This window comes from Zootoca vivipara, chromosome 7 (genome assembly GCF_963506605.1).
Source record: "Zootoca vivipara chromosome 7, rZooViv1.1, whole genome shotgun sequence".
NCBI classification, from domain to species: Eukaryota; Metazoa; Chordata; class Lepidosauria; order Squamata; family Lacertidae; genus Zootoca; species Zootoca vivipara.
Window position 1 is genome coordinate 70,841,945 of NC_083282.1, and position 12,403 is coordinate 70,854,347.

Below are 12,403 nucleotides of genomic sequence, written 5' to 3' on the forward strand. Positions count from 1 at the left end.
AAATAAAATAAAGCACAGAGGATTGTAACAAAACTGCAGTGCTCTGTTTTCTGTGTTTCCTCAGCTGTCCAGCAAGACATATCCTTCAATCTTAGAGGAAATTTAAATTCTACCAGCACCATCATCATCAGCTGCACTGTACTGATGTGATATTCCCTTCCAGTGCCAGGGCAGGGGGCAGTCAAACCACAGGCATGGGATATGGCAGGGCTCAGCAGCTGTGTAACAATGCTGGGTTGATCTGGACCTAGTCATGGAGGAATAGGTTGCTATGGACATGTAACAACTGACCTGGAACTGTGACAACTGTATGGTTGCTGTATGGCCACTAGGTCATGAAGAACCCCAGCTTCCAAATAATCCTGGGGTTGGTTTGTCTGTTTGGGGGTTGCACAGCCATTTTTAAGAACCATGTGCAGTTTTTTTCTACTCAAGTCAGAATTCAGTGAAATAGATATTTGCCTAAATTTCTCAGGTGCTAAAATGAAACATTTTAATACTTTTATTCAAGTGACACTGGAAAAAGCAGAGACCTGTAGCAAAAAAGAAACATCTCAGGAATGGAAATGGAGACATTTCACTCTCCCAGTTATTTTTATTACTGTTGTTTCCCTTACAGTAAGTTTCAAATCCTTAAGATTTTTGCTCCCATGGGATCCAATACTTTTAATTACCATAAAGCTTCCTGAATATTGGAGGTACCAATTGCAAACAAGTGAAACTTACTGAATCCATTAACATCTTGGCAGCTTGAAGAAAAGCCTTCTTCGTTATGAGCAGAACTGAGTTTCGTAGCAGTCTTGTCTGAAGAAGCAACAGGACCCATTTCTCTCTGACTGCTGCTCTGTGTCTCCTTTTGCTTCTTGGCTAGTTTCCTTCAGGGTGTTTTGAAGAGGGAAGAAATCATTGTTAGGGTTTTTGGTTTTGTTTTACCGTTTCTTAACTGATCAAATAGAAAGAAAACAAGCCGACAAAATAATACCATAAAAGAGAGAAAAAATATATTTTTCTGGTTTTGAGCAACATGCAGGCCTTCTTGCAAATGTGAGGAAGCATCACAACTGCATCTCCATTGTAAGCATTAGCAACGGAGAGTGCATATGGAAACCAGCAATGGAGTGTCATGAAAACTGAGAGCAAACAAAAGTGGGGCCAAGGAAAAGAGAAAACAGCAGGATGGGATATTAATGGGGAAATACCAGGCAACTGCCTAAATCCAGCCTGGAATTTTCCAGTCATAAGTTTACACTAGATCAATACCTAAAAGTCCAGGGCCAAATCTACTTCCCTTGAGAAATGCCTTGCCTCTTCCCCATATACCAATCCAAAGTGGAAAGATGGTTGTCACCATGGGGCAATGTGTGGGGTTCTCAGGTTGGGGCTTTGTCCCTTTACCTTGTTTCCAAAGAAGCCTAACAGAAAAGAGCAGGTATCACACAGAAGGAAACACTCTTTAAGGTGTTGTTGACACAGTTGCTTAAACTGAGCTTTTGATTTCCCATACCTGAGTGTAAATGTAATGAAAAGCTACCACTCAATAGTTGTATTTACATATATATTTTTTTAAAAATGAATGTTTTTCTCCCTGATTCCTACAACATCAAGAGGAACAGTGACATTTTATATATATCCTGGGCTGAAAAACATTCTTGTTTGGGGTATTATTCACTTGTGAAACCCTCAATGTTATGGGTAGGGAACCATTTTCAGGATCAAAAGTGGCAACGCTCTGTGGGTCACATTTGACCTATACACCTGTTTTAGTCACCTGACATGATGGCATACTTCCCAAGTGCTCCAAAAAAGGGACATCCTGCTTTTTTGTGTGAGATCATGGCGGCCATTTTGGCTGCCCCCCCCTCTCTCTTTCATGCCATGCTCTCTCACCCTGAGCAAAGCACTTGAGAGCATGACACAGGTCATGAGACTCACCCGGGAGCAGATCCTAGAAGATCATGGTTTTGGCTTTGGAAAAGTTGGACGGTGTGATATGGCATCAGGTAGATTCAATCTCCCCAAAAGCAATAAGGTTTGTATTTGGCTCCAAATTGAAGCAGCACCAAGTACAAGTCCAGGCTGCAACTGACAACACTTTCTAAAGTCCCCAATTGTCCCTTTGCAGTTGTGGTTTTAGGGGAGCTCCTGAGTAGAAATGATCCTGCCTAAGGCAGCAGGGCTTGCATTCCATGCCCAATTTAAACAGTCCAAAAATGCAAGCCAAGGAAATCAGAAGTCCACTCTCTAAGGCTCTTGGTTGTTCCCATAACAGCCTTGAAGTCCAAATGAGATAGGCTCATGGGCCTAATTTGGCCTGTGGGCCAGAGTTTCCTCACCACTGCTCTGTTTCCAGAGGCAATATCCATCTAAATATTAGATGCTGTGAGAGAAGGCAGCAAACAGCAGAAGAAGGTTTTTTCCTTCACACACTATTTGTGTGTGGACTTTTCCTGAAAGCTGGCCACTGTTGGAAACAGGATTATGGAGATGGACCCTTGGTCTAATACTGCAGGAGACTTATGTTCCACCTTGTAATTTCCTGTTTACCATTTCTAAACAGAAACATATTCCACATTAGTTACAGAAGACACAGCCCACATTTAATATACACATCAGATTTGGTTGAAAATACTACTGATTAATTCCTACCTATCATTTTCAGGTGGTGAGCAATACTCCTGAATTTGGTCCCATGTGGTGAGAATGATCCAGTATTAGTATGTACGAGGGCAGGGGAAGATAGTGGGTTGCTGGGGCCTCGAGGAGATCCTACCACTGCCATCTCCTTTCCTTCTCCAGGGTACCTTTCTTAAGATAGGAATAGGGAGCAGAGCTCATAGGATGTTTGGTGCTCCTTGCAAGCACTATGAGCAACTATGAGTCATAAGATCCCCAAATCCTGTATTTATTGTACCTTGTGAACCATCTGCATGTCAAAGATCTTCAGAAAATTATTCATGCCTCTGATGTCAATGAAACACACTGGACTCAAGTCTAGATACAGGCTTGAGAGCACCTAAATGATCACAACAAAGGAGCATTAGCAGCAGTGGTCTGACATAGGAAGGAGAACAAAATAAGCTTTTCTCACCTTCCTCTTTTTGACAACGGACATGCTGCTGATATGCTGCCATAGAGGGGAGAGCAAGAAGCCCTCCTTCCTCTTCATAGCTGACAGAACATCACTTCAAAGGTAAAGGGAATGGTTATTTGGGGTCCATGAGGTTGAGTGTGTGATAGGGAGGGGCTGTAAGAGAGTAGGCTAATGTACTTCTGAAAATGTACTTGGTCAGAAAAGAAGCAGTTATTTCTCTCTTTATTTTCCTAGTGAATTTGATGTGAATTAGAAGTTCTCCTCTTTAGTAAACACTAGGTCCCAAATCTTTCCTTGTGGAAATTCACTGAGAAGAAACTGCTCACCAGAGAAATGCCATCTTATGTTGGCTTTGCCACATTAAAACTGAATATGAGAAAAGAGACCAAGTAATATTATATGGAAAATGTTTGCAGGAAATTATCTTCGTCTTACACCAAGAAACATAAATAAAAGAAACATTTCAGCACACTGATCTCAAATGCTGAGATGTCATATTCATCTGTGGAGATATAACATCTCACCAGAATTACTAGTGTCTACCCTACCTCTATCCACCATAAACCATTTTGGGATGTGACTGCAATTCTTTGAATAAGGCTCATCATTTCACTTAGGCAGAGCAAAGCTACCCACTGAGACAGAATTGGTGTAAGAGCAACTGTATCCGACTTGTTTCTCACACTTTCCTAAAAGGGACTGCAGAAATATCCTAAAATAAGGCGCTAGGCCTGTAAGAAAGAGAAAAGTCACATTAAATTAACTACCCTTCTACAGGAGATTTGTCTGTGGAGTGTAAATATCAGAACTGATTAAGTGTGACAGCAAAACCTTTGGAATAATAAACAACAAATCCACTGTCAGCTCTAAAATTGCTCTCCTCGCCCCCACCCCAAATCTACCCACTCCACCCCAAACCTACCCAACAATGGGAGAGCCCATTGTTTGCCTCTGGCTACCAGCTGTATGAAAATGGAGAAGAGTGGTCAACGAGGGTTCTGTTGACATTTGGCTGTTCAAGTTTTCATTCGTATCTGAAGGTGGTGGGCGGAGGGGACTCTTTCAGAATGAATATTTGACATTCTATAAACCAGCAGCCTGGAAAGAGACCACACAAATCCTCTGCACCAGCAAAGAAGTTTGCTCACATGGCCTCCATTGATAAGAAAACAAAACAAACAAATATAAGGAAAGGAAGGAAGATTACTGTAAGTAGGGACTTTAGTCTTATTTTCTTTGTTATTGAAATCTGAATAATGCAATTAAATTATGTTAAGAGTTTGCAGTTTCCCACAAACTAAGTTGATTTGCTCAGAATCAATGATGAGCCTAAATCATGCCTCCATCTTTAAGGAAAAATTAATTGGATCCTTGCACAGAAAATCTCTCTTTTCAATTATTTATCAACCATGCTTATTTAATACTGCAGTCAGCCAAGTAAGGCTTGCTGAAAAGCCATGGTTGCACATATACCTAGAAAGAATTCCCCAAGCTGATTGGGTACCCTATAGATTGGCTTTGGGTTGCAACTCCCACCAGCCCTCAGCCAGCATGGGTAGCAGTTAGGGATGCTGTTGTTGTTGTAGTCCAACAACATATGGGGGGCACCAGGTTGGGAGAGGCTGCTTTAGGACCATAGGTTGCTCCTTATTTAGAAAAGTCACAACAGAACTGAACTTTTAATGACAATGAATCACATTTAAACATCAGAATAAGGTGACTGCTGAAGCCCTGTCAACTGATAGGATGACTCCTACCCTCTGCATTCATTTGCTGTGAGGCAACAAATAAGAATCACATGCTTTCCCAGAGCTTACTGCTGTTGTCCGTTTCCCTCAGTGTCTCTACTATGGCTGCTTGTACCATGCCAGCGATTGAAAATACCATTTGCATACAGCATTTTGATTACAACAATGGCATGGCCACACTTTTTTTAATGGAGCAGGTTCAGAAAGTTGGTATTGCTGGGAACCTGCTTTGATCTGCTGCTTGCTGCTTGTTTTGATTCTGGGCTGGCTATTTTAATTTGAAAATGTGCACATTTCTGTATGCAGTTTTCCCTAATATATATATTTTTTGTAATTTGTATCCATAGTTTTGTTGAAGAACTGCATTTGGAAAAGTGTGTGTGTGTGTGTGTGTGTGTGTGTTAAAGCAGCTTCATTAGGGTTCAGGGACTGCAAATTCCTGAGTAGCTAGGTTCAAGTTTAAATGGGAACCAAATTAATTTCTTCTTCATTCCTATATGTGGACTCCTTCCAGAGGGCTTGTCCTGAGAGGCAGCATAGAAATATTGAAAAAATATATAAATAAATGATAAGACCTTGAGTCTCACCTAAGCCAAATCTATCGCAGAAACTTCTCAAAATATCACATGCTGCTAAAATATACAGTCATACCTCGGTTTAAGTACGCTTCGGTTTGAGTATTTTCAGTTTAAGTACTCCGTATACCCACTTTCCATTACTTTTAATGGGAAAGTTCGCTTCAGGTTAAGTACGCTTCAGTTGAAGTACGGACTTTTACACTCATAATTCGGGTTAAGTATGCTTCAGGTTGAGTACTCCACGGACCCGTCTGGAACGGATTAATCCACTTTCCATTACTTTCGATGGGAAAGTTCGCTTCAGGTTAAGTACGCTTCAAGTTAAGTACAGACTTCTGGAACCAATTGTGTACTTAAACCGAGGTACCACTGTATATCCAAATGTGTTGCTTTCGGCTTAATGCTGACCACTGTGCAATAAAGAAACTAATCTTCTGTATTTTTGGGGGGGGAAACCAAAACATTGAACAAATGTAGTAAAATGTAAATAAATTTATTTCAAAATGTGAGAATGAGGGAGGAGGGGAAGGCACTTAAAAGGTTTGTCAGTGCAAGCCAATTCATGTTTACTTGGAAGTAAGTCCCATTGGGCTTACTTCTTAGTAAGCAGGTCCAAAACTGCCGCCTCAGTCTGTTTTGCTGTTAATCCTTTTTGACAGGAAGTTGGATAGAGACATTAAAGCTTTGGAGCCTCAATTACATTTCATGTTTACCAAATATGGGCAGCCAGACCCAAGACTAGCTGTGTACACTGCAGCCATAATTTTTGCAAGCTGCCTTGAGTCAAAATGCAGAGTATAAATAAAGAGCATCAATACCTAAATATTTACAAAGGCTGCTATGTTCAACCCCTACTGAAATGGATTGAAATTTGCATTTCCAGCAGCACAGGATATATAACCCCAGTGTTAGTGGGTTGTTGTACAGAGCGAAGGTCCAGTGCACATTTGAGGAGGAGCTGTCACTAATGTGAGCTTCTTTATTTATTGCACTGGAAGGGACATCTAAAATATCAAGCTGCTCCTGAAATGGGAAAACTCGCAGTTGCTAAGGCTGTGGTCTGTACATCAGTGGTCCTGCAGTATTTTGGTTTGGGGCAATTTTGGCAACCAACACCTTCAGAGTGCTGCTCTTACATCTGAGCTGGTTCTGAAACAAAGGGAGCTCCAGCAGAAGAAGCGATCACTATACGGCACTTTGTTTCCAGTGAGGTACCTTTACAACCTTTAGTGAGTTTTAATGAACACCATCACAATCTTATTACAGGATTCTGAACATTTCAATTGTATGCAATGAAGGAACGAAACAACCAACTGCTACATAACTTTTCAGTGGAATTAAGGTGCTCAAGATAGCTCATAGTGGATAGAGAATGAGAATCTCAGGGACATGGGTTCCAGCCCCACATTGGGCAAAAGTTTCCTGCACTGCAGGGGGTTGGACCAGAGGACCCTCATGGTCCCTTCCAACTCTACAATTCTATGATTCTATGGCTCATTCTGTGATTCTACTTCAGCCAGCTCTGCCAGTGTGGCCATGCAGCATTGACCTCATAGTCTCCCTGCCCTGCCCGTGCCCCATCATGGTAAGTGGCCATGACACCCCTTTCAGGAGGACAGCTCCACCACTCTACTCCACCATTCTTGCACCTCCCTTCACCGAAAAGCCAACTACTTGATAACAAAACCAGTTATCACCAACCATTTCCTACCAACATTTATGTTCTCAAGACACAAACCTTAGGGTGATGTATCAACCTTCATACAACAGTCTAATGCAATGCATGTCCCCTCTGAGATAAGCCCAAATGAGTTCGAAGGAGCTCACTCCCAGAAGGGTGTGCAAAGTACTAAAAGCTGAGGGAGATAATATATGGCTGTTCTAATGGGGGATTTAAACTTTCAGCCCCCAAAGTCCACACACACTGGTGGTGTCAGCCTATGCCATTCTTTTGCCTATCCCGGCATGACTGACAGGGGTGGCTGCAGTACCAGTGTGGTGTAATTTGCCTGGTAGTTATCACATTTTGAGTGGATGGGGAAAGGAACCTGCTTTCATATTTTCTGCTGTTTCAAGCTGAGCACAAAAGCACTGAACTGAGAGCTAAAAAAAATAATGTACAGATATATCCTTTATGAAAGGAGGATATTATATATCACAGAAGGGTCAGGTTATTGCAGTAAATGTTCAGGTGAAGTTTTTTTTATATATCTTTTTACCATACATGGCTTCAGTATTTTGGTCTATGTGATCTGGAATAATGGCAGATTTCTGGATTTGCTAATGGAACACAGGTACATAAATTACTTGGCACCAGAAGTTTGTCAGATTTCTCGGTGGGAAATGCTAATCTAAAATGAATAAGTCCTTAATAATGAGTACTCTGGGCCACTATTGATGCTTTAAGAGGGGTTTGTAAACAAAGCTGAGAATTGCTTATTAAATTCAGCTTAAATTATCTCTGGCAATAGGTGGCTGGATGCTCTGATGCTTCAGCTTCTTCACAATGACAAAGGATCTGGCAAGCTTCATTTGCTTTCAGGAAATGAACAATGCTGTTTTGAGACTGAATAGTCCCCACAAAATGGAATATTTTGGCTTCAAATGCTTGTGCACTAAAGCGTTTCCAAAGCCAGCAAAGTGATTCTCTTTCCTGCAGTGGACACAAGTGGTTTCTGAGACACGCTGATCTGGACTTGGGTGTTTAAAAAGAGAGGTTTGCTGGAATTTGCTAGAGTTCAGTTCCTTTCACCTAGTATTAAGAAAAGTAAAACCATAGCTCAGTTTTCTCCCCAGAATAGATGAGGGCCAGCATGTTGAACATTAGGAGAGCTAAGTAGTGAAGAAACATTCTTTGAGCTGTACTCCAGTCCTCCCTGAAACTTTCATGGCTTTCATAATCATTATAAGGGCTGTAGCTCAACATTTCAGAATGAGGGAATTTCAAATGAATGTTATACTGCATGGTAGGGAATTTAGGAACAGAAGAAACTGCCTTTTCATAAGTCAGACTATTGGTCCATCTAGCAGCGGCTTTCCAGGTTTTCAGACAAGGATATCTTGACCTTCTGTATAAAAAAGCCTGTGCTTACTACTTAAACTACAGCCCTTCCCAAAACAAGCTCAAATATGTAGACATAAAGAAGGCTGATCGTTGAAGATTTGATGCTTTTGAATTATGGTGCTGGAGGAGGCTCTTGAGAGTCCCATGGACTGCAAGAAGATCAAACCTATCCATTCTGAAGAAATCAGCCCTGAGGGCTCACTGGAAGGACAGATCGTGAAGCTGAGGCTCCAATACTTTGGCCACCTCATGAGAAGAGAAGACTCCCTGGAAAAGACCCTGATGTTGGGAAAGATTGAGGGCACTAGGAGAAGGGGACGACAGAGGACGAGATGGTTTGACAGTGTTCTCAAAGCCACCAACATGAGTCTAAACAAACTGTGGGAGCCAGTGGAAGACAGGAGTGCCTGGCGTGCTCTGGTTCATGGGGTCACAAAGAGTTGGACACGACTAAGCAACTAAACAACAACAGCAACAAAAAGAGTTTCTCTCTTCCACCTAACTGTGGCTGTAGCAGTGCAATCACAAAGGTAAATCAGAACTGTGAAAACAAGACACTTTTACATTGGAGTGAGCATTCGTAATTCAAGATGCAGAGATTTTACCGGGGGGGGGGGGCATACAAAAGTAGACACCTTTTTTTTAAAGAGCCATAATTCAATATCTAGAGACCATTCTTCAACCACCATCACCCAGATGAAAAAATCAAACTCAACTCAAATTCTCAAACTCAAATTAGTTTCTTGCTTTTTAAGCTATTGAAGGCACGGCAATCCCTCTTGGGGAGGGGTAAATAAATTGATTAAAAAAACTTAAAGCAACTACCATTGCTAGACCTTGAGCTCTAACTACCATGCAGAACCAAGGCAGAGGATAGCCTAGCCAGCTGGGGTGTTGAGCTGTCTTCAGAGTGACAGAAGCATTTATCTGAAAATGCTTCCCTTCTACAAATACAGCAATTGAAATGCTATCTCTGAAGTCCTGACAACCTGTTTCAATGACAACTCCTGCTCTCTTCTATGACCAGTTTCCCATAAACACAACAACTGGAACATCCAGGGGAAGTGGCTTTCATCACATTAATGTCAATCACAAAGCATAGGCTGCATAAAGTGTGAAGCTAGCAAGAAGCTCACTATTGTATGTGTGTGTTTCATTCATTATGTAAATGGAAAAGTGTCTGAAGAAACAGCTGCTGGATGGATACTTCAGAGAAGAATGTAACAGAAGTAACCAGTGTGTGCTGACATAAATTTAACATCAACATGTCAATATCAAAGAATTACTGCATGTATTGCTTTCATTTGCCCAAGATCAAAGAAAGAATGTGGGGATGCAGTCTATCAGAATGCTTTTGAGGCAACAGTGAAGAAGTTATTTATAATTAGCACCTAATAAGGACCAGGTTTCAATTAAGATGTGCAATGGCTACAGAGCTATTTACTTAAATTATGTGGGGATAAAGAAACCTTGTGCTCTATTCTTCTCAATTACATTCTCTGTTCAAGGCTATTCCAGGATATGGTCTGAAGACACATGAGGCCACCACCTTTCTAATGCTAACCAGGTCTGAAACTGGGTGGTGACCATCTGGGAACCACATGTGCACCACCTTGGGTTCTGTGGTGGAAGACAGTGATATAAATGCAACAAAATTATGTCCACAGTTCATAAGGGCTGGATGGAAACTAGGCAGAAGTGATATGATAAATGCTTTGATGGGGTGAGAAGATAGAGAGAAACAGCAAGGCTGAGCAATATTATGTGAAGGGGTGAAATGTGTGAATGTGGACACAATGAGAAAATGAGCCTTGGGTATAATAGGCTCTGTGTCTCTGAAGGTATCTGTTCTGCTTCACTTCCATTGTACAAAGTGCTATTCCATCTGCAAACACTTGCTTGTCCGGCCACTGCTCAAGCAACCCATAAAAAGGGTCTGTCCAAATGTAATCCTTCCAATAGGTAGTGCCGTTGTGCAGTTTTCTTTCCATCGATCTCATTGGGGCTTGGCATGGGAACCTTATGTGAAGTACATAAGATCAAAGGTTTCTTCAAACTATATGAGAATTGATGTTTTATTTAGCTTCAGGTATCTCAAGAAAACAAGAAGTCAATTCAGCATGTAAATGGTGCCATTTTCCAAAACTGCAGGTATAATTTTTCCCCAAATTATTCTTTTAAGAACTACTCCTTCTATTGCCTTATGTATGTGATTGCAGTGAGAATGAAAAGTATTCCCTGCACAACACCAGTTCTCTACAGTAGATGTTAAGTGTGCGGTGAAATGGTGGCTGGGAATTCATATTGGAGTTGTTGAAGTTTGCAAATATTTTAGATGAGATAAGATGTAGTGCCACAGATTCCTCAAACTCATAAAGATAGCCAAATGCAGCAAAAGAAAAGGCTTTAGCCTATATTACACTCCAGCAACAATATTGGAAGAAGAAGAAGAAGAAGAAGAAGAAGAAGAAGAAGAAGAAGAAGAAGAAGAAGAAGAAGAAGAAGAAGAAGAAGAAGAACAGACAGTCATTAGTAATTGTATGCAGCTCTATCAATCTAATCCCTCCCGCTGCCTCTATCTGCTGCCATTATCTGCCAAGAAGTAAGGAAAGAAAGAAAGAAAGAAAGTGTGTTTTGGATGGTCAGTTCAGAGGAGTTGTGACTTCTTCAGTGGCTCAGATTTTAATCTGAGCCACAGAATAATTTCAGGGTTTTGTAAAGCCCATCTATTCTGTATGCAATGTTTATGAGCCCCTGAAATTTGTATCTGAACTTGAACTCAGAGCTATCCACCAGCATTTATACCTTTGGATGATTTTTGCACATTGCCTGGCATACTGTGGTTTCTACCATACTTGTGGCTGCTCCAATTACACTCCAAGGAGTATAGCGAACCTTCAAGTCCATGCTGTTTGGTTGTACTTGTCATAAGTGTTTATGTCATACACCAGTAACTCACACCACCCCAGGGATTCAGTGGCATGTTATGTAAACATGCAAGTGCAGCTGAACAATACGAGTGTAAGATTATACATTCCCAGAGCAGCATGGGAGCAATTACAGAGGTCACAGGAACCATGTGTTTCAATTAACATGTAAAGCAGACCTTATGTCTGGAATATTATTATTGCAGTAAGAAGTAATTGCACATGGGAATTCTCTGTGAAACCAAATTAACCCTTTAAAACAAACTTAGGCTGTGTACACATTGCCAGCTTAAAATGCAGCAAGGTCACAGACACACCCTGGCTGCATTTCAAATCACATTTGCACTTCATTGTACACATCAGCATGGCTGGATGTGTTTGCAAGTCATATCCTATAGAGTCACACCAGTGGGCAGAGAGGAGGGCATGGGTGCTCCTTATAGCTTATATTTTCTAATAGGTTGTAAGCCAATGGTGGGGAACTACATCAAAACACAGTATTTCTATACATATATAAAAACCCAACAACTGGAACAATGTAGATTGTAGCAAATATTGTGTGTGCATGGCTTCACAAAACAGTAGTGACAGTGCATTAGCTGTGGAGTAAATGGGAGTGTGTACACACCTTTATTAAAAACTCCTGAGACAAGTGTTTTTAAAAAAATCAGCTTTCAGGAGTGTGTTCTGCATAACACACATTTTATTTATTTATTGAATTTATGTACCTCCCTATACTCGGAGGTCTACACTTCACTCACAGATTGGAGCTACACTTCACTCACAGATTGTAGATCACAACACGATTTGAGCAACAAGTAATATGGAAAGATCCTGTGTTGGTGTGGCACCTCTACAAAGTGACGAGGCAGGAAATGTGCTATGTGGTTCTTCCATCCCTCATTAATTTATCTAGTGCTGTGCTGAAATCTGTCTTCTGGTTTCTTGGAAGTTTTCTCCTCCCATGAAAGAACCACCTGCCTTTGATGTCATTT

The 12,403-nt window shown here is 41.1% G+C and overlaps 1 protein-coding gene across 1 annotated transcript in view; it reads right to left on the reverse strand.

Annotated features, from left to right (window-relative positions):
• The window catches only part of PTPRT (protein tyrosine phosphatase receptor type T), a 585,629-nt gene that overhangs the window by 63,338 nt on the left and 509,888 nt on the right, over window positions 1–12,403 (reverse strand). The window contains exon 18 of the mRNA XM_060277267.1: window positions 727–875. Within this exon, the coding sequence (XP_060133250.1) occupies window positions 727–875 (149 nt within the window). The remainder of the gene's footprint in view (window positions 1–726; window positions 876–12,403) is intronic.